Source organism: Rhinolophus sinicus, chromosome 5, assembly GCF_057876585.1.
Source record: "Rhinolophus sinicus isolate RSI-liver-muscle chromosome 5, RSI-T2T, whole genome shotgun sequence".
Classification (NCBI taxonomy): domain Eukaryota; kingdom Metazoa; phylum Chordata; class Mammalia; order Chiroptera; family Rhinolophidae; genus Rhinolophus; species Rhinolophus sinicus.
Genome location: NC_142505.1, coordinates 81,413,273 through 81,435,864, shown reverse-complemented (window position 1 = coordinate 81,435,864; position 22,592 = coordinate 81,413,273). Strand labels below are relative to the sequence as shown.

The 22,592-nt window shown below is 38.3% G+C and overlaps 2 protein-coding genes across 4 annotated transcripts in view; one reads left to right on the top strand and one right to left on the bottom strand.

Moving 5' to 3' along the window:
• Positions 1-6,389, top strand: part of SLC23A1 (solute carrier family 23 member 1) — a 13,638-nt gene extending 7,249 nt beyond the window's left edge. For 2 of the 3 annotated variants that reach the window (XM_088798640.1, XM_019740310.3), the window contains 2 exons: positions 3,012-3,278; positions 4,997-5,109. In XM_088798640.1, coding sequence (XP_088654766.1) covers positions 3,012-3,259 — 248 coding nt within the window. In that variant the 3' untranslated portion in view covers positions 3,260-3,278; positions 4,997-5,109. Of the gene's footprint in view, positions 1-3,011; positions 3,279-4,996; positions 5,110-6,371 lie in introns of those variants that run through there. The other variant, XM_088798639.1, reaches the window with a different exon arrangement.
• PAIP2 (poly(A) binding protein interacting protein 2) lies at positions 5,095-22,592 on the bottom strand. Its single transcript, XM_019740317.3, has 4 exons — positions 22,437-22,592; positions 9,698-9,861; positions 8,284-8,463; positions 5,095-5,882 (listed from the first exon to the last, which is right to left on the bottom strand). The coding sequence occupies exons 2-4, from the start codon at positions 9,833-9,835 to the stop codon at positions 5,826-5,828; spliced, it is 375 nt and encodes a 124-aa protein (XP_019595876.1). The 5' UTR covers positions 9,836-9,861; positions 22,437-22,592; the 3' UTR covers positions 5,095-5,825.

Genomic DNA, 22,592 nt, shown 5'->3' with positions numbered 1-22,592 from the left:
CAGGCCTTGCAGGCAGGGAGAAGCAGGAACAGATGGGCTGGTGGGGTGCCCACTGGCTGGAGGGAGTCCACTGACCAGAGACACAGACATACCTCACAGGTCTGGAAGAGGGTGGGGTTAGGCGTCATTCTGGGCCCTGTGAGTTGTTTCCTCTCCATTTCTTGATAGCCACTGAGGTGAGGGGTGGCTTTGCTTTCTTAGAGTAGGACAGATGCAAATGTAGGATCAGTTTGTTGGCAAAACCCACTCCTAATATGCACTGGCTACTGGAAGAGCCCCTAATATTTCTCTTTGCTATTAGGGCTTTTTGCAGGAATTATGGAGGATATTTTGTGAGGGTCCCCAACCAAGAATGTTCCCTCCTGGACCACATTTACGTGCCCAGTAAATATATAAAAACTAAATGTTACCAGATGCTCTAACTAGTATCAAGCGTAAGTAACATTTACCAAACATCTATGGGTCAGGCATACAGTTGAATATCTCATTTCATCCTCAGAAACTATCCTGTGAGGCAGAGACTATCAATACAATTTTATATGAGGAAACAGAGTCAGAGAAATTAACTGACTCACTGAAGGTCATATTTGCAAATTTAAAACGTTGCAAATCTGGGATTTTAACAAAGTCCATCTGATGCAGTCTATGGCCTGTGTCCCAGCATTGCACATTGCCTGCCTCTGCTGGCAGATTTCAGGGTAACTGGAAGATCAGGGAGAGCTCCGTGGAGAAAGGGGCTAATGACTGCATCAGTCCAGGGAGATGAGGGATGGGAGTAGCAGGACAATGGCCCTCCATTCCCTACCACTTACAGCCTGAACATCGCTGTAGACCCAACTTCCTTCCCTCTGAAGATACAAGTGTCTATTCAGAGCACAGGAGTAAAAAGAGGCTGGCTGGCTGTGCACAGCTGGTGGGTTGGAGTGTGGGTGGGGAAGGGCCAGGGATCCCCGGCACTTTTAGGGATTTTAGACAGCAGCAGATGATGAGGGAGCTCTTGGTAGCAGCTACCCCTTGAACAGATGGGTGGTACGCGATCATGGTACCCACCTCTCCCCATTTAGAGGAAGCTGGGCTGGGGGCTAGAACAGCCCATCCTGTGGACCTGAGACAGGAAATTGGCAGCCTCAATGCCAAGGGAATCTGGGGAGATGGAGGACAACAGGTGGGCAGCTATAAACTGAGGGGCTTCTCTGTGATTTGAGTAGATGGATTAAGCTAATGAGATGGTGTTAACAGTCTCAGACTCTCACTGAGTTCCTCATATCCCCATCCTTCAACCCAACTGCCCGCAGGAACCATCCCTGCCAGGGAGCTTATGTTATGCCACATACTCTTCAACAGTCCTTCAGAGTGCATTGATGAGGAATCTGAAGCTGAGTGGTTAAATAACTTGCTTAAGGTCACACAACCTGTACTCAAACCCAGGTCTGGCTGGCTCAGAACTCAGTCCTTAACCATGGACTCACACAACTGATGGGCACACTTTGCTGACATACCACTTTGCATTTACTCTTTCCTTTTACTCATCCACAGTCAACTTAGTTCCCCAAATGCTACAGCAACTTACCAACTTGGCCCTGGGTTAGACACTGAAAGGGATGAACAACAAAAAAGTGTTAAGTCAGTTTGTTTCGAGGAGATGCTAGTGTAAGACATGAAATACAACTGGGTTAAAAGCAATTTGGCCTGGGCTGCCAACACGTGGAAATCTCATTCTCGCCACTAGATTTACACTGAGCCTGTCTTGTTAACCCCAGCCCTCTTGTGAAAATCTCACAAATATCCTGCACTCCTCCTCTACTTCCTAAGGGCGAATTCCCCGAGCTGTAAAAAAATCTCTTGTGTATTCCTACCACCACTAAAGACTTTACTTAGCTTGATTATTTGTGTTATAAAAACAAGAATTTATTTTCAAAATATGGAATCATAATAGTAGTGATTAGTAGTGTTTTACTATTTGGTGCCCATCGGTCCAGCACAGACTAGTCCCATACTCAAGATGTAAGATGACAATTACTTAAGCTTTCTGCCTGTTTCTTCATCATAAAATTTTGTATAATAGTGCCTTTACACCTACCTTTTAAAGGTGTATTTTTTTTTTTTAAGGAGGGCACAGCTCACACTGGCCCATGCAGGGATCGAACCAGCAACCTTGGTGTTATTAGCACCTTGCTCTAACCATTTGAGCTAACTGGCCACCCCATTAAAGGTGTATTTTGAAGAAATAATAAAATTAAAGCACTTAATATAGAGCCTGGCACACTGCAGATATGCAATAAATACTAATCATAACCAGTATCCTCTAGGGCAGGAGTGTTCAAACTGTGGCTCGCGGGCCAACTGCGGCCCACAATCCATTTTTTATTGGCCCACAGCAAATTCCAAAAATATATTTCGTTTACTTAAATAAACCAGGTGAGGCAATACGTACTTCACCTCGAGTGAGTGGCCGGGCTGTTTGTGTATTTTACCGCATATGGCCCTTGGTGAAAAACGTTGAATAAAGTTTGGACACCCCTGCTCTAAGGTTCCCTAGAGCTCTGGCCAAGTTAGGAGCTGAGAAATCATGGATTCAACAACTTTTTAGAACCAGAAGATATTTGAGAATCAAAACATTCGATGGGGCTAGCTTAGTGGCTCAGGTGGTTGGGAGCACTGTGTTCCTAATGCAGAGGTCGCTGGCTCGATTCCCACATGGGCCAGTGAACTGTGCCCTCTACAGCTAAGATTGTGAACAACAGCTCTACCTGGAGCTGGGCTGGGGTGAGCAGCTGGAGGTTGGCATGGGCTGCCGTGGGCTGCCTAGTACTGCCATGGGCTGCCTAGTACTGCCATGGGCTACTGTGTGCCACCGTGAGTGGCCGGCAGCCAGCAAGAGCTGGCAGAAAAAGGGGGGAGGAAAAAAAAAGACACTTGATTCCAGAAGTCTGCCTCCAGACTAGGTAATGGGAAGGGGAAGTAACAGAGGGTGGCTGGACCTGCTAAGTGACACCACTATCCTCTTGCAGGGAGCCCAGAGGAACGAGGTCTGATCCAGTGGAAAGCCGGAGCCCACGCCAACAGTGAGATGTCTACTGGCCTCAAGAGCTATGACTTCCCTATTGGGATGAACGTGGTGAAAAGGATTGCCTTTCTGAAATACATTCCTATCTGCCCAGTCTTCAAAGGATTTTCTTCAAGGTCAAAAGACCAGCTTACAGTTCCAGAAGATACTCCGGAAAGTAGAGAAACTGGGCCTGCGAGCACCAAAGTCTAAAAAATTACTTCTAGGAAAGGTAGGATATGTTAGTCTATGGCTCTTGTGGGAGGGCTGAAAAAAATTACAACATTCTTATGCTTTAACCAAAGAAAAAGCAAACTACTCAGTCAGTTTCCGTTTTTGTGACCTATTTGAGTGTCTTCAAAGGGAAGGTAGACTGGGTAAAAAGTCAATATATGGATTTTGAGTAGAACTCCTTAGCTATTTTATAGTGAGAGAACTTCCCAACAAGTGTGGGCCACTGAGAGGTTACAAGTATGCTGACATATGATCCCTTCAGCCTTCTGGGTATCTGGGCAGAAGCTGGATCAATTGGAGCCCATGAGCCATAAACTTCAGCCACAGACAGCCAGCTTCACCTCTGTACTCCAGTATGCTAAACAAGTAACATTTTATGACATGGAAAAGATTGACAAATACTGACATAGCACAAGAACAGGAAAAATCCTCTCATATACCTTGTTTCAATAATGGTCACAACACAAAAACAGAATGACTTCAGTTACCCTAAAACTATGCCATATAGGCCCTGATGGGGTGATCATTTATCCCAAGGACTTCAAAATGGAGTTAGCGATGCTCTGAAACTTTCCATTTCTACCTGTAATGCAGAAGCCTGGCTCTCTAGCCAAACATCAAAGTAGTTTTAATGTGCATGTTCCCTAAGACAGACAAGAAAAGTTCCAACAAAATGAGAGTTTAGCCTAGATGACTCCTTAACAGCAATAACAACAATCACTTAAATAGAACTTTCTATGTGCCAGGGACTATCTTAAGCGTTTAATGTACATTAATTACACACTCCTGAAATAGATACTGTTATTACATTTTAAAGAGGTGGAAACTAAGTCACAGAAAGGTTAAGTCACCCCAGGATCACTGGATTCCCATCCAGGAAGTCTGGCTAGTCTTTGCTCTCAATCATTAGGTTACAATGCCTAAGTTTATAATCTCCAATCATACTGCACTATGGTAATTTGGCAGAATGTAGAAATGAACTTATTTGCCCCCATCTGAGCTCAGAAAGGATCTGTTAGCCTCATGTGTTTGGCAGCCTGCTGTGCCAGTTGGGATGCTGAGCTGTCAAGAGAACAAAGGGGACTGGTTGTATCATGGCTCCAAAAAAGAACGAGAACCAAGCAGGATCGTCTCTGCTTCAGAGTTTCTTAAAAAACCTGTTTATTAGTTTGTTGCAGTAGCTATTAAAAACGACTGGGGCACAGGTGCTCCCCCCCACACACACACACTCCAGGGAGAAGGTGAGCAAGAACTGATTACATGGCTTTCTTAATGTTGAGCCCAATAAGCTCAATAAAAGCACAGAGGGCATTAGCAACTGAGTGGGGCCATGAGGCAGGATTGTGTGGAATCAGGAAATTGCTTGTTGACCGACAGCCTATCCCAAATAAAGATTAGTCATAAACATATTATAACTAAGCTTGTGAGGGGGAAGAGGGGAAGATCCAGATGAATGAAAATAGCAAACCAGTCCAATTAGACCAGCAATGTGAGGGGTAGAAGCCAATTAAGGTTACAGTAGTAAGATTACCACTATATTGGTCAGCTAAAGTTTCTTAACATGGGTATCTACAATTGCCCTCACATTGTATTCTGAGGCGATCAACATGGGTTATGGAAGGAGCTATGGGGTTTATTTGACTGCTGTATTTTGGACAGATACTTGCATAACAACATACTTGACAAAATGGGATCTAATAAAGTCTGCTCTCTCAGCAAATCTTGCCAGCAGGGTTGTCCTGAGGCACTGAGCCCACACTGGAGTATCACCACTGGAGAGTCTGCATTCAGCATCAATAAACACAGCCATCAGCTCGGTTCTACTATTATTTATTTTTTTAAATATTTTTGAAAAAATATAATTTTTTTACAATATTTTCAACTTAAACACTATTCACACTGAACACGTATGGCAGCTTAATCTACCCAAATATGAAGTTTAAGAAGCCAAAACTGTTCTAGCTTTGTTAAAAGAAAAGTTGTGCTGCAGACTATTGTAGTGATGGTTAACAAAGCAAGGAAAAGCACCACTCAAATCACGTTACAATTTCTTAGTTCAATTGGATTATGGATTGGTCAAATGTTAGACTTCACACAGGCATAGTTATGATGCACTGACTCCTCAGGAAGATACAATTCTCAAATCACATACTTCCTCAGATGTAACATTAGGAGAATTCAGTATTTCTCACATGATAGCTAATTAACCCTAAGGGATCAGTTCAGCCTCAAAAAAGAAAATTCACTAAGATTTAGAGGTCTCTTAATTTGGTGCTTTGTCACAACTTGACTGGTGCTTCTTTCCTCGCTGTCTTCACATCAAGCCATGGGGCCAATTCTATTTTCAGTAAATGTTTGACAGCTTTTTACATAATAACAGTCCCAGCACTTTTATTAAGCATGCAAGACTAACAAAACTTTGGCAATGCATAAGTGTAACACAGTGACAAGAGAGAGCTTTTACAAGTAAGTCTTCTAATACTGCCTTCACAGTGTGGAAATTGTGCTACATCCACCAAAAGAGGGCCCCGTCTACTCAAATATTTTAGTACTTCACCCCAGGAACAAACTCCTTTGCATTTGGATTCAGATTGCTCTTGACCTGAAAAATAAGTACATAAAAAAAAAAAAAAAAAAAAAAAAAAAAAAAAAGCAAGTTCATTAAAAGATGGCTTCAGATACTTAGAAGCATTCAACCCAGACCAACATGCAAAAACATCTTCCAAAAAATAAAAAAGCAAGAACTCAGATTGTTAAACTTAACCCTAAAAAATCTATGGCAGGGAAAGCAAAAACCGGATGTAACCTATTTGTATGGTATCAAATGTTATCAACTTTCTAAAGAGAAAGTAGGAATTGAAATTAAATTTATTTAAGTGTAACTAGAAACCCACTAACTTCACATGAACTAAAATAGGTGTCACAGAACAAAGAATTCTGTTCATTTAACTATGATACTTGACTTTCTTTAAAGTCTCACAGTATGCAAAAGTATTAAACAAGGAATTGTTTATGGATTAATTTTACTTTATGATCCTCACTGAAAACACAGAGTTGTCTTTCTACAATTGCTGTATTCTAATTCCCACAGGAAGCATGGTATATAATAGGAAAAGAAAACTACACGGGGAGTCAGAAGACCCAAGTTGGAACCCCAGTTCTGCCCCTAACTTCCTAAGTGAGCCTGGCACGTCACTTTCTCTGAGACTCCAGTTTTGCATCAGTTAGGGGAAGTACGGGCTAAAGTCTCTAAGAGTCTTAGAGACTTGTACCACGATTACTCTGTATCTCTAAATCTTTACTTTCCTAAGCAGACATGTCAGCATATAGGGAATATCTGAAGACTTTCCTCTACTGCATCTTGGAATGCAAGTTGAAAAAGACAAAAAGAAACCAGGATGGATTCCAGGGCTGGAAATGTAGGCGTGCTGGCAGGTTTTTAGACTGATTCTGAGTCCCCTATGTCACTTACTTTAAGACCAAAGCACATTAACCAACATATTGGAGCAATACTTTAATCTTAGTTTCATAATCTATACACACCATTTCTTTGTACAGGACAGTCTCCCTTCTCTCAAGGGAAAGATATATTATAAACTTTAAAAGTGTGAGCTTTTTATTTTTTTATTTTATTTATTAATTTTTTAAATTAGTTTCAAGTGCACAAGACAAAGTAATACTTAGACGTTTATCATTTATATCCCTCACACTGTCAACCCCCCCCTCCCAAAAGTGTGAGGTTTAAATAAAAAAAGCAGTGTTCTTGAATGTGCAATCTTTGGCAGCTACAAAATAATGAGAATGAATTAAAGTAATCTCAAATAGACCAAGTTGAACAAACCAGTTTCTAGACAATGGATTTATACTGATTCCAGATTTAAGTTATATATTATACCTAGCAAAAGGCTTTACGTATCAGAGCAACCAGGATTTGTGGAGTGACTTACGTAGCCATAAGCAAGCATATCCCAACAGACTATTCAGATGACACATCTGCTCTGTGGGTTACTGTCATTCACTGCAACACACACTACAGCACGATATAAATTTCAGTGTTCTCTATACAGTCCTTTAGAAGAAGTTTCCAAATGCCTAATAGGGCAAGCTGGCAGTATTCTCTGGGCGTACTTTCTAAAAATAAACTTGCCTCAACAATTGATTCTGTAGGTCTGAGATGTAGCTAATGAACTTTTTTTGTTTTTAATGCTACATAGGTAATTATGATGCACAGCCAGGTTAGGAAACCACTGAACAGTGAATAGAAGACAACTGCAAAAAGTACTTCCGAGTTTAAGGGGTAAATTCCAGAGACCCTGTAGAAGCAACTAGACTGTCAATATGGACAGGTTAACATTCTGACTTTAAATTATTTTATCTTAAATTTAGTGAAGGAACTCATTAGTTTCTACTCTAGTGCTGGTGCTAAGTTATCACAATTCCTAAGAAAACTTTTTACTACAAATATACCATTAGCAACGAGACACTCAGATAATTAAAAGTGAAAATAGGTTTTTTTCCTTTTCTGCAAAGAGCCTGTAAAAGTCCTTATTAAATCATAGTTCCAAAAGGAATTAATGAAAATCCTGAATTCAGGAAAAATAGAATTTCCAAAATTTTACCTTTCAGATAAAATGTTGCAAATTTCACCAAATGTATAAGACAAAATTGAAGAACAACACCTCTCCATCAAGCTACTTTAGTATGGGCAAGTCACATAGACATACTGTGTACGTCTTTTGGCTCAATACTTTAAGACATTTACATATCCTAGGGCAACATAGTTACCAAACCTAAAAGCAGTGAAAAGAAGTCGGTTAGTCGAGTGTGGCCAGAAGTCACTCCATGTCATAAGTAAGACTGGGAGGCTCTGCTTCCACAGTAAAAAGAAGTACAATTTCTGAAGGGGAAGAGATGTAGAACTCTTCTTAAACAGATGGTTGCTAGCTTTTCCACTTATGGGAAAGATGAGCTAGGTTTAAAAAAGATGAAAAATAACTTTTTACCACAAGATCTTCCAGAGAAGAGCCGTCACTGATGACAAGGTCATTAAACTGGTCTTGGATTTGGTCCATAGTTTGTGGGAGATCTCGTGCTGGAATGAACCATTCATGTTCTTCTTCCTCTTCCAGCATTTCCTGGAAACAGCGTTCAATAAATTCTTCTTCCCATAACTCCTCTTCTATCTAGATTTATAATAAATAAAGGATAATTTATAGCATACTTGGTAAGACAGCACTAGGAACAGCTTAAATTATCTTGAACCATTTAAAAAAATACTGTTGCATTTCCTCTTCTGCTTGTGTCCTAAGGAAAGAAAATGTTTACCATAAGACCTGAGAAGATCTGTTTAGGGTTTTGCTAAGTCTTTACTTGTCTTAGCAGAATATACTTTCTTCCATTGAGGGTAGAGGGGAAGAAGTAACAAATAAAGGAGTGCTCTCATTGAGGAATGCATGCCAGAATTACTTGTGATACTTTAAAACTGTAAAACCTTAAACCTACCAAAAATGACTGAAAAATATTTTTAGAGTCGGTCAGGACACAGGTAATTAAAAAACAAACAAACAAACAAAAACCCAACTGACTCTCATTGAAATAAGACTTCACTGTTTTACCCTCGACTATTCTTGACTGGTATGGTAACATCAAGCTGGCTACTTATTACCAAAGCCATAATCAGGGAGGAAATGATGGAAGATGGGAACAGATACCAGAAATACGGGAATAAAAGACAACATTTATCAATATAGGAGAATTCTCTAAAGAGAATAGCGATATCAGATTTTTGAGGATGATTACATTGAGAAAATCTAATGTGAAAAACAGAACAATTCTGCACCCTAGCGCTTGTGCCCATCTGCTCTTGATTCTTATTCTGATTTTCACTGCAAGAGAGCAGTATGACTCGTGTTGGGGCAGTAGTTTCCAAACCTGATTGCTCACTGGAACCATCTGGGAACTTTTGAGAAACAAGTTTCCCAGGCTCTACCTAGTCCTCCTAAAGCTTAATCTCTGGGGTGGAACCATGAAAATAGCTCCCTAACCTGGTAGTAATCAGCATCCAGGTAAAACAGAAGTGGTGGCACATACATTCATATATTTCAAAGACCGAAGTTGCCAAAAAAATGTATACACATTTTAAGAAAGGAAAAAACTGTACTGAACTTGTAATACTCAATATATACCGATAACAAAAGATGGATACGAGTCACATTTGACCTCTGCAATTACAAGAGGCGCTCAAAGTGTTTACCATCAGTGTAATCTTAATACAGTTTTTCCTTTCTTAAAATGTGCATACATTTTTTTGGCACCCTCTGTATAAGGGACCAGATGAAAAACACATTTTGGGACAAGTACATTATTTGAGGGCTCTCATGGGGTATGAAAAAGAACATGTCTGTACACAAAACTAACTTGTCTGTTGAATTCCTCTTCATTTTCCATCCACATGTACTCTGCAAATGGATTGTCATCTTCGTGAGAATGACCGTTAATAATCACATCTTCATTGATGATGCTTGGGCTAGTACTGCTGCGACTTGGATCTTTCATGGCTGGCGTTAGTTGTAGTTTTTAACCTTAAAAGAACAATACAGTTAATCAGTCATTCTCTCTTAGTGAGAGCAACTATTACTACTATGTACATGATACATTGAGCAACCAGAAATCTCCATTTCCCCCCCCAAATGATTTTAATGTTTAATAAACGGAGTGGGGTGGGGGGAGGCGGAAGAGGGGAAGAAAAACTAAAAAACAGCTGAGGGCAGCTGGCTGGCTCAATTGATTAGAGTGTGGGCTCTCAACAAGGTTGCTGGTTCAATTCCCACATGGGATGGTGGGCTGCGCCCCCTGCAACAAAGATTGAAAATAGTGACTAGACTTGGACCTGGGCTGCACCCTGTACAACTAGACTGAAGGACAATGATTTGGAGCTGATGGGCCCTGGAGAAACACACTGTTCCCCAATAAAACAAACAAACAAACAAAAACAGCTGAGAACAGCTTAGATTCATCTAATGTTTTCAGATAACAGTGAAGGCAAATAATTGCTTAAATGGATGGCCTGCAAGACTTAAGTGATTTTACAAAAAGCAAATTGTTTTAAGAAAACATTAAAAAGGCCAAAGTGAAAACAAATTTTTAATAACCGCTTAGTTCCTCAGTCTCTCAACTTTGTAGCCCATTCCATGTACAGCTGACCCTTGAACAACATGGGTTCAAACTTATACACAGAGTTTTTTTCAATTGACTGCAGTTCAACTGGTCAACGCAGTTCAAACCTCCATTGTTCAAGGGTCAACTCTGTGGCTGAGAATCCGTGTATGCAGAGGGCTGACTGTAGTTACAGTGTGGAAGGAAGGTGGGCGCCTCTAAACCCTGTGTTGTTCAAAGGTCACTGTGTTTGCTTATCTCTAGGTCCATGTCAAGCTCCTTCATGTCTGAATTTACTCCTTGTACAATGAATTTTTTTATTACATTCATCATGTTGTACAACCACCTCTGTATCACCTAACCTCTTTTTATGTGAGTAAAAGCAGTATCTAATACAGTAGGTCTGATTTCTTACACTCTACTCAATACAGGCATACCTCGTTTTATTGTGCTTCACAGATGTTGCGTTTTTTTTACAAATTGAAGGCAAGACCCTCCAACAGCAAAAAGTTTATGACTGGCTCTATTTCGAGACATGCTTTTATTGTGGTCCGGAAATGAAACTTCAATATCTCTGAGGTATGCCTGTAGGTGATAACATGATCTAACCTAACTGATATATTGCCGGCTAAAAGTTCAAAGCATGAAGTTTAAGATTCTACAATAGTCTACCAATTCATTTTGCCTGAAACTGCTGAAAATGGGTTTACAACATAAGTTACTTGTACATAAATTCAAACAGTAGTGTGACTTGTGCTAAAGGAAGAAAACAGCATACCTAAATGAGGATAAAGTGGAAAAAAAGAAAAAAAAGAAAAGAAAACTTCTTCAGGCTTTCTTACTCTGAAGTTATCAAAATCAAGCAAAACACAGAAACTAGTCTCCTACTAGAAATAGTATTTTCCTTGGGTTAAGGTTCAGGGAGAGATTTGCTCTATGGGAGTTGCCTGGCCCTTTAAATTCATTTTATGGACTTACCCTTAAGGGGAAATAGTATAGTAAAAATTCAGAGCTGTTTATATAATATGAATTTAGTGGCTAAACTGCAGGTAGGGGTCCTATTATGACATACATGTGTTTTCTCAAATACTGAATGCTTATGACAATAGCATCTGGTGGTGACATTTTTAGTTGTTAAGAGGTTCTCAAACTAAAAATTACTGAGCACTTCTGCCCTAGTTATTGCTGTATATATACGAAAGAAGCAGAGACAGACTCTGAAATTTATGTGCTAGGGTGTGGGTAGAAAGAAAATATGATTGGGTTAGGAATTTGAGGCACTGTGAAAACAGACGAAGACAGAAAACAGACAATGGGTATCTTTGATATTTTTATTTATCATTAATCCTGGATGAAATAAACCCTTTATTTTGATAACAAGTTCTGACTGAAAAGCAATCAGTTCCTCTAAAGAAAATTACTCATTTTTATGTCAGGCTATCAAACATTTATATGCTCATCTTTAAACGAATTACATTTTAGATTAGCCCAATACTAAGAAAAGCAGGGAACAATCCTGCTTTGCAATCAGATGGAACTTTGTTTACTTAGTGTTTGAAACAATCATTAAACTATGTTCAAAGACACTCCAATTTATAACAGCTTTTCATTATTATTTTCCCAACATGCATCCTATGCCAATTCATACCCATTAAATCCTACCTTTCAGAAGACCACAATATTATCAAGTGACTTATACTCAGTTAAAAACAGCAAAAATCATATTTAGTAGAGTACAGGATATTCAATATTCAAATGCAATTGAAAAGTAGTAGTAACTCTTTATAAGAGACATGTCCACCTAGAAACACTTCTAACTTTAAAAAGATTTTTTATTAGTTTCAGGTGTACAAAACAACATAATGATTAGATATTTACACCCTTCACAAAGTGATTAACTCCCCCAAGTCTACAAACCCCTGACATTGTGCGTAGCTATTACATATCATTGACTACAAAACTTCCAACTTGTTTTTAATATGCTTTCAATAGATCAATATATAAATGCAATTTTTAAAATTAATTAATTAATTAAAGGAGGGCACAGCTCACAGTGGCCCATGTGGGGATAGAACTGGCAACCTTGGTGTTATCAGCACCATGCTTTAACCAACTGAGCTAACCAGCCACTCCATGCAATTTTTGTTTTTTTCAAAAGTGATTCCCACACATTTTATGAGAACAAGCTTGTGTAAAACAATGAAAAATCTGCTTTAGCAAATTCTAGAGTCTGGGAATCCCAAGGGATTCCCTCCTTGTTTGATGCTAACCAGTAATAAAATATACACTGCTTAGCAAGCAGGGCCCAAACCCTGCATTTGACAAGGCCCTAGAGACCACCTTTTTGCCAGTTATCATCATGTCATCAAACAACCTGTGGATTGGGTATAAATCCTAGTGAAAGTCTATGAAGGACAGTAAATGAAATTACTTTGTCAAGCAATATTTGGGAAACAAATCATAACTGAAGCAAAAAAGAATGAACTGGCGCCCCGGCACTAATCTCATACAGCTAAGGGAAGGAACAACTGCTGACCAGATTTCTGGCTACAGCCAGTCAAGTGAAAGCTAGACGGGTAAGGATCATTTACTTTTAGAACGTTGACAAATTAAAAATTATTGAACATAAGGTGTTCTAATATAAAGTATTTAAAATTTTTTCCTATGGCCTGTTCTTGAAACTTCTTGGAACACACTATTTATAGTGTGTCCTTTGTGTGTTTGCCATTTTAAAAATTGAATACCAAACCAGTTCAAATACCATAAAGTTTACGATTTAAAGTGTTTGATTGGCGTATGTTGAAAACAGAGGCAAATATAATAGCCAATATTGCCTAGGGCCAAGAAATAAGAGTTGGAGCAAACAACAGAAAAACAAAAAGCCTAGGAAGAAAGGTAAAGAGGAGATGCTTTGGGAATAAGGGCTTTGAAAAGCTCCTTTGAAAAGCTCCTGCAAATTCTAGGAAACCTACACCATGCCTATGCCCAGTGCTGGGAGTGTCCTCAGAAAAGACCTGAGAAGACCCTATACTCTCCCCTCCGGCTGACCGTCAGGCTCTGCACATAAAGGGAAGGCTAAGAAAGAGTTGTCAACTGCCTGAGTGGTGAAGGTTTGCCTCAGCATACACAAGAGCCCATCTGCAAAGACTGGAAGGGTTTTGTTTTTTATTTACAGGTATTTAAGGAAATCTCTTTTAAATAACTAGCTGACCACTAAGATAATGGAACAGACTTCAATGGCCACACACACAAAAATTTACAAAGTTTTACAACATTAGTTTAGAAAAGCCATAAACTACAACAAGCAGAACAACACCTGGGGGGAGAGAGGAGAATCTGATTTCCAGAGCTGCCACATTATAATATGCAAAATGTCCAGTTTTCAATAAAAATTATGAGGCATGCAAAGAAATAGGAAAGCATGACCTATACACAGGAAAAAAAATTAGAAACTGTCTCTGAGGAAGCCCAGACATTGGACTTATTAAACAAAGACTTTAAATCAGGTATTTTAAATCTGCTCAAAGAGCTAAAAGAAACCATGAACAAAGAACTAAAGGAAACCATAAGGATGATATTTCATCAAATAGAGAAGTCAATAGAGAGAAATTATAAAAAAGAAACCAAATAGGAATTCTGGAGTGGAAAACTACAATAACTAAAATGAGAAGTTACTAGAGGGTTTACAGTAGCCTGTCAATAAGTTTTAATATCTAGTAGCACAATTCCCTTCTCCGTCTTTCTTTGGGGGCGAAAAGCTTGAATATTTATTCTTCATATGAACTTTAGAATCATTCTGTCCATAATAATCTGACTAGCATTTTATTAAATTTTGCAACTTGATCAGGATTGATATTTTTACATTAAGCTTTCTGGCCAGGAAGACAGTATATTTACTTGGAATTGTTTTAATTCCTAAAACCAATGTATGAGGACTTCTTTTTACCAATAATGGTGGGCTATATTATTTGGACCAGTATTTCTATTAAAAACTAAGTGTTGAAGGGACGTATTTTATCAGAAATCCTTAAAAACACTAAAATGTTGACAAAAAAGTGGGAAATCAGAGAGTAAAGTGGAACTTTTAAACACTGAAGCTGCCTTTGAGCTGAGGGCCTTTGACCATTAGGCTTCTTTGAGTTGACTCCTTGGATGCATTATGGGGCAAGAGGCACAGAACTCAAAATGGAAAAATGAATAGAAAATACTCCCCATTCTAAGCTGGGACCCTATTAAGGGCTACTAGATCCAAGGTAAGGGTAAACTAAAAGTAACCCCCACTCTTCATCAAGCAAATCAAGAGGAAAAGGTGGGAAGGAACACAAACACAGTGACTATGGCTGGTCCCACTGTGGACAGGAGGAATAAAGTCTCATCATCTGGGAGGTCCAGAACACCCCAAGTCGCAAACTGAGTATGAAGTGGTCAGGAACTGGTAGTGTCCCTAATGCTGGTACCTGATAAAAGCAAATGTCAAACTCCTTGGGAGGAAGGCATCTTCATTCTAGGCCTTAGGGACCTCCACAAGTAATTTTTCAGGGGCAATGAACAATAAATGATTAAAGAGAACAAAACCCAGAAGGAGAAAACAAGACACAATGAGCAAGAAACAGCACAATTTACAGAAAGCATAATCAGACACATACCAGACTTCATCAAATATTAGGATTATGTAACATAGACGATAAACAAAACAAATGATTACTACATATTAAGCTTGAATATATCTTTGGAGCAAAGTATAAAAAGTGCATAGCATTGAAAGAGACAAAATTTCTAAATATATATAGAAATCACAACACAAATAAAAATGTAATAGGTTTTCAAGCAGATTAGATACAACAGAAGAAATGGAAGATAAAGATTATCTAGAAGACATCAAAGACAAGAAGCATACAAAAAAGGATTCAAATAATGTAAGGGGCAGAGTAAGAACTACCAAGTTCCAGAAGAAGAAAAAAATGGGGCAGAGGCAGGATCTGAATATTCCAGATCTGATGAAAGATATCAACCAACATGTTTAAGAAGCCTAAGAATCTCAAAGTATGGTAAGTTGATAGAAACCAAGAAACATTATTGTCAAAGCGCAGAATATCAAAGAATTCTCAAAAGCAAAAAAGAAAAAAAAATCCAACAAAAAGATACTTTTTAACAAGTGACAAGAAAGAGCAGCTGCTTTTCAACAATAATGAAAAGCAAGGAAAATAACTGCAACCCCAGAAAGCTAGACTCCTGGAGATAATAGCTTTCAAACATAAATAAACTAGAAAATTTCCATCCTTACTATTCAGGAATAGTTTGAATTACAAGAACCAGGTGATTCCTGAAGGTAAATTAATCTAAACTTATACAGGCTTGGTACTATTTAAACCAGTACATCTTTAATAAGCTTTAATTTTGTTTTTTTCTTGTTATGATTGGTCTGTTCAGGTTTTCTACGTCTTTTGTTAATTATGGTAATTTATATTTCACTAAAACTTTATTTTCTCCAGAATTTCAATTTTGTTATGAAATGACAAAGAATGTAATTTGCACATTATGTAAATATTCTAATCTCTTCTGTTTCATAGGAAATTTGATTTTACATTCCTTTTTCTTGATTAGGCCTACCAGGAATTTATCTTAGAAAAAAAAAAAATTGAGCTTTGCAATTTGCACAACAGTGAGTGTAATGAATTCATATATGTAAAAAAGGGGGATCTGTGTGTGTTCACAATTTACAAAGCATAATATCTCTGAAAAGATATAAAACTAAAAAACAAATCATATCTGATTAGAGACTTGTATCTAGAAAATATAAAGAACTATTACAACTCAATAATAAAAACACAAACAACCCAATTTAAAAATGGGCAAAGGACCTGAATGAAGGGACAGTTCTCCAAAGGACAGATGAGGTATGATTGAAAAATATGGTGAATGTTTAAATAAAAAATTTATTACAGTAAAAGACATATTGCCATTAATCCCCCTCAAAATACTTCCCCTTGCTTTAAACACACTTATCCCATCGTTCTTGCCACTTTCTGAAGCAGTTCTAGAAGTCCTCTTTCGTGAGTGTCTTTACTTCATCTTCCACATCATGACAATGCTTCTAGTACGGCAATTTCAGTCAAATAAAAACATTACAGTATGTCCTCATCCACCTTATTCACCGGATCTGGCACTGTGCTTCTTGGCTCTTCTCCAAAGTCAAAAGGACCGTGAAAGGAAAAAGTTTTAAATCGATTCAGGACATCACGGCAGCCATAGCAGTGCAACTGAAGACACTCAACGAAAAGAAGACTTCCAGAACTGCTTCAGAAAGTAGCAAGAACGATGGGATAAGTGTGTTCGAAGGGGCGGGTATTTTGAGGGAAATTAATGGCAATGTGTCTTTTACTGTAATACATTTTTTATTTAAACATTCACCACGTTTTTGGGTCACACCTCGTACGAATGGCCAATAACCACAGGAAGAGATGTTCATCATCATTAACTACCAGAGAAATGTAAATCAAAACCACAATGAGACACTACACTAGAATGGCTAGAAAATATTTATCTACACAAAAACTTGTATACACTGTTCATAGTAGTATTATTCTAATAGCCAAAAGGTGAATACAACCCACAGGTCCCCCAGCTGACAAATGGAAAAATACACTGTGGTATGTCTATACAATGGAATGTTATTTACACAACAATAAAAAATACTCAATATGTTACATATAATAGATGAACAATGAAAACATTATGGTTTAAGTGAAAGAAGTCACAAAAGACCACATATGGCATGAAAACAAAAGGGTACGTGGTTTCTTTTTACGGGTAATGAAAATGTTCTAAAATTGACTGTGGTGATGGATGCACAGCTGTGAATATACTAAAAAATACTATACAATACACTTTACATGGGTAAATTGCATGGTTTGTGAATGATAGTTCAATAAGAGCTATTAAAAAAATCTGAAAACAAAACAAAACTGAGAACACTGGTTACCCACAGGGAGAACTAGGTGGCTAGAGATATTTTTGTCATATCTTTTGAGTTTTGAATGGATTACCTATTAAAAATTTCAACTTTAATAAACAAAACCCCTGCATTGTCTTATTGATCTTTTCTACTTATTTTTTTTTTCATGGAATTTTTCTTTTTATTTATTGGGGTGACAATTGTTAGTAAAATTACATAGATTTCCGGTGTACAATTCTGTATTACATCATCTATAAATCCCATTGTGTGTTCACCACCCAGAGTCAGTTCTCCTTCCATCACCATATATTTGATCCCCCTTACCCTCATCTCCCACTCCCCTACTTATTTTTTTAATTTCAGTTTTCACTTTATTTTCCATTTCTCTTTAATTTCAGCCTATTTGTCGCTTTGTTTTTCAAGTTGACAAACATGTTTATTTTCAACCTATGACTTAATAAAAATTTTGTCCCTATAAATTTTCCCTATATTTTATATAAAATATAGTTCTTATCCACTGTAGGTAATTACAAATTATTTAATTTATAATGAGCTACAGACTTGGAAGAATATTTTTCTTAATTTCCAAGTTCTTTGGCTTACCTTTGATGCCCTGATTTCTACTTTTATTGTGCTATAAAATGCCAGAAAAAAACTTTACTTTTTGGGATTTATTAGAGTTTTGTTGCAGACATCTATAATTGATTTTTGCAAAAGTTCTTTGAGCCTAAAGGGAAAAAAGTGTTACTTCTATTTCTATGTACAAAAATGAATTCTGAAAGTGATATATTCAAGCCCTCTACTATAAGTTAAATTATTTGACACAAAATAACCTGTCTCATAGGGAATTAACATTTTTGATAACTGATATTTGATTTTATGTCTTCCATCATAATTTCATGTTTAGTTTCTTTTTACATTCTATTTCTGTAGTGTTTCTTTTCCTATTTTAAATGGATTTTAAAAAATACTTGATTTATTTTCTGTGACTTACAAACTACTGAGAATTGCAGTCCCCACCCCGTTTGAGATATAATTGACATCAGCACTGTAAGTTTAAGTGTAAGTTTAAGGTGTAAGCATAATGATTTGATTTACATCTATTGTGAAGTTAAATAGATTTAAATACTTTCCTGTCAATTAAAAATATACTCTGTACACCCCTAACCAATGCGAGACGTTCAAAACACTTTTCCTTTAGTATAGCCACCCCAGTCCTTGCTCTCAGACAAGGCAAGACCTTTAGAATGATTTGATTACCAGCTTCCTCCCCCACACCATCTCCTGAGTTTTGTGGAAATAACTTAGCATAGTTGGATCTACACTATTAGGTTTTCCCTTACAGTATATATATCTTTTTAAAGAATTTAAAAATTGAACACTTAATAATTCACATTATCATCTGTTTTACAAGATTTATTGCTCATTATTGTTTCTTTTATTCATCGTCTTCCCCTAACATTACAACTCTGTTTTGGTTTAATAGTTCTCCCATAGGTTACCTGAGAATATCTGTTTCTAAGCCAATGCATATATTAAATGTCTTTTGCCTTTATATTTGAATAATTAAGTTGGACAGATTTAGACTTCTGTCAATTATCTACAAATACTTCGCTTTCACTGTTGTAGAAAATGAATTTTTTTTTTTTTTTGTAAACATCCTGTTTAGCTGAAAGTCTAATATGAGAGCTTAACACTTAAATTCAGAAATTTCACCAGATTTTGGTTAGATGAGAGCAGTTTTTTTACTACTAATATTGCCTGGCACTTTCAAATCTGTTTTTTCCCCTCCTGAAATGCCTTACACATACTGGTTTCCAGCAGTGTCCATTCTTTTAGTCTCTATGAAATTTTAAAATATGGAAATCTTTTAAGTTTTAGAAACTTTCCCCTCAGTTTCACCTTAAGAATTCTCATTAAAATTCAAATAAAGTTTTCTTCTGTCTCCTTCATTAATCTGACTCCAAAGACACCATCTTTTCTTACTCCACTGGATTCTACTTTGAACTGACTCATTAACCTTATTTGCATTTATATGTCCATTTTAGCGGACTAGCTGTCCCTTTAGCAATTAGTGAGAAAAGATAAAGACAGTTTATTTTCCACTCAGAAGTTTGTCAGCAGCACTGAATTTTTTGTTTTAATGTTTGACAGTATAAAATAACGATTAAAAGCATGAGCTCTGGACCTCATGGGCAAGTTGTTTAACCGCTGTGTCTCAGGTTCTCCATCTGTAAAATGGATAATAGTACCTGGGCAGAGAGCCTGGCATATAATAGTATTACCTATCTCAGTGCTTATTAAACATTTAGAGCAATTAAAACGTTGTTAAAGCAAGGTATTAGGTAAAAAAATCACATGTCCAAAAACCTACAGGAGTGAAACGTCAGAAAAATCCCAAAGACTATATACCCTAATCTCAGCTACTGTAACAAGGGTGATCAAGTGAGAGTAAGGATGGCTCACCACTGCCTATCATCACTACTGATAAAACCCCAAAGCACATCAGAAACACCATCCTTATTTATAAAAACTGGTACAAAATATAAGCAGCAGGGGCAATTCAAACCTTTAAACCATACCATCCAACGTAACCACTAGCTACATGTGACCATTTAAATTTAAATGAATTAAAATTCAATACAATTAAAAATTTAGTTCTTCAGTTGCACCTGCCACATTCCAAGTGTTCAATAGATACAGTTGCTTAGTAGCTATCTTATCAGGCAGCAACTGCTCTCAACAATGAGAAAATTAAGGGGAAAAAAGATTGAATTACTGGAGCTGAACCTTAGGCTGTATCAAATGAAAACTATTAAGGCACCTGTGCAACAGGGTGGTCCAGATCACAAAGGCAGTAACTTGGGTAACTTTAATCTTGGACTGGGTTCAAATCCTAGATATGCTACTAACCACCTACAGGATCCTGGAGATGTCACTAAATCACAGGCAGCACAGGATAATGGTTAAGAGCGCATAATTTCTGGACTACATGGAATTGAGTTCCAGCTCTTACTAGCTGTGTAACACTGGGCAAGTTACTTCACATCTCTCATTTGTTGTCTTTAGTAGGTAGTACTTACCACTGAGACACGTCGAAGATTAAATACTTGTAAAAGGACTTAGAACAATACCTGGCATTTTTTTTTTTAAGTGCTACAGAAGTATGTGCCTAATAAAAGAAAAATCATCTCGAGCTTCTATTTCCTCAATTTCAAAACGGGCAAGATAAAACCTGCTCTGCCTATTTCAAGGTTGTTATGATAATGGATGTGAAAGTAGTTTGTAAATTATGAGAATATGTAAAAGCACAAAAGGAAAGGGGCAGCGGCTTTATTTTCCATTTTCTTTCATCTTGCACAACATCCACGAAGTTGCTGTGCAAACAACTAATGGGCATTTTATAAATGTTTATATTTCCTATTAAAATTGGAACATCACTCTCTAGAGTCATAAACGGGTAAACCGAATAAGGTGCAGAATGCTTATTGGGGGACGGGGAGGCTACTATAAACTCATTCTGTCCCAAATAGGGTAGAGATTACCTACCTCAATTTGAGCTCTTAAGGAACAATATGCAACATACTATAATAAAAACGGCCAAGCTTCCAAGCCTTTGACCATTAGTGAGTCTCCATCGCCTAATTCCCATCCCTTAAAGAAACAGATAAACGCGCTATAACTTTTGTAAAGTTACCTATTTTTGTCATACATTTATTTGTGGAAAAAAGTTATGTTCAAGTTCACAATTAACAAGAAGCATAGACAGACTAATATGCCCCAAATATCCTTTTCATAACCGGAAACAGAAGCACAAAACAGCAAACACTGGGAGTCGCATTAAAAATAATTTTCTTATTTGCAGTCATAAATTGCAGCAGATGAAATTTCAAAAGCTATTTAAAGAAAACTCAAACCAATATCTGACCAACTGCTCAAATGCAATTTGTGAAAAATCATGCCACCAAGGTACAAAACAAAATTAGCACTCGCAAAATGGGAATTTGTCTTGTTAAAATAAATGCCAAAAGCTGTCAGCTGTTAGACCTTCTCCCATGGCAAAAATGAAAGCCAAATTCTTTCTAGAGTTTGCAGTTTCTGTGAGGTGATGGGGCTGCAAAAGCAGGGACAAGACAACGAAAGTAAGCAGAGAAGGTCTCTTTTTTGGAGTCACTAAAAAATACTATTGCTGACTGCTTCAACAAAGATTTTGAGAAACAACCATCACCACAAACCATATATTTTTGGTGGTGGGGAGGGGAGTAAGCACAAAGAGAGAAATTAAAAGTAAGGTGACCAGAATCAAACAATGTGAATTGGATGGACCCTTCAAGTTCATCTGGCTCAAAACCCTCCTGGGAAGTAGGGATTCCCAGTAACCCAAAGGCTCTCCTATCCGGAGCATGGGATGCAATATAACTAAAAAGAGTCGGGGGGGGGGGGCGGCATCGGAAAGCGAAGAAACGGGAGAAAGGGAATCAGAAAGGTACAGGCCCTTGGTCGGTTGCAGAAAGCTCCCCTAGGACGCTCCCTCCGCCAGTCCCTCCGCCCCTTTTTCTTCCCCCATCCCAGTTTCGGGAGGAGCGCGCAAGCGCAGCAAGTAGGAGCTGCGCGTGGCGACGCGCAAGCGTAAAGTGGGGAGAAACAATGAGCTTTGTTGCCGAGGCAGCAGTAGGGGGCAAGGGAAAAGGGTACCGGAGGGGTGTGTGTGAAGGGACTGGAGGGAGGGGGTGACGCGAGAAAGTGCCATCCCGGCAACCCTCGCGCGCCACCGAGGACCCGGATAAAGTGCTGCGAGATCCAAATCATAAATAATAATGACAATGAGAAAAAAAACGACGGCCATTTCTCAGAGAATAAAGAAACAAAATCGGTCCAAGCTCATCTCTCAGACTTGGCTGAAAGAGGCAGGGAATAAAGGCCTCACGGGGCTAGATGGCCAACAACCCGGGGGACCCTCTAGGCCCCTCAGCCGTCGAGGTGCTGTCTCTCGACCGCCTGGGCCGTGGCACCCTTCTCGCCGCTCCGCCCGAGGTAACCCCTCACCCAGTGCACGGCAGCGGGGACGGCAGCCAACGAATCCTGGTCGTCCTCCGCGGATCTCCACAGACAGCGCCGCTCCCCCGCTCGACGCGCGCTTCACCCGCCGCCTCCCTTCTCCAGTCCAAACAAACACCCCAGGCCGGAAGTGACTTCACTTCC

Excerpts from the sequence above, each read along its gene's own strand:
- PAIP2 (XM_019740317.3), bottom strand. The coding sequence starts at position 9,835 with ATGAAAGATCCAAGTCGCAGCAGTACTAGCCCAAGCATCATCAATGAA. Across the intron at positions 8,464-9,697 it reads AAGAGGAATTCAACAGACAA|ATAGAAGAGGAGTTATGGGA; the intron begins GTTAGTTTTGTG and ends TTATAAATCTAG. Across the intron at positions 5,883-8,283 it reads CTTCTCTGGAAGATCTTGTG|GTCAAGAGCAATCTGAATCC; the intron begins GTAAAAAGTTAT and ends CTTATTTTTCAG.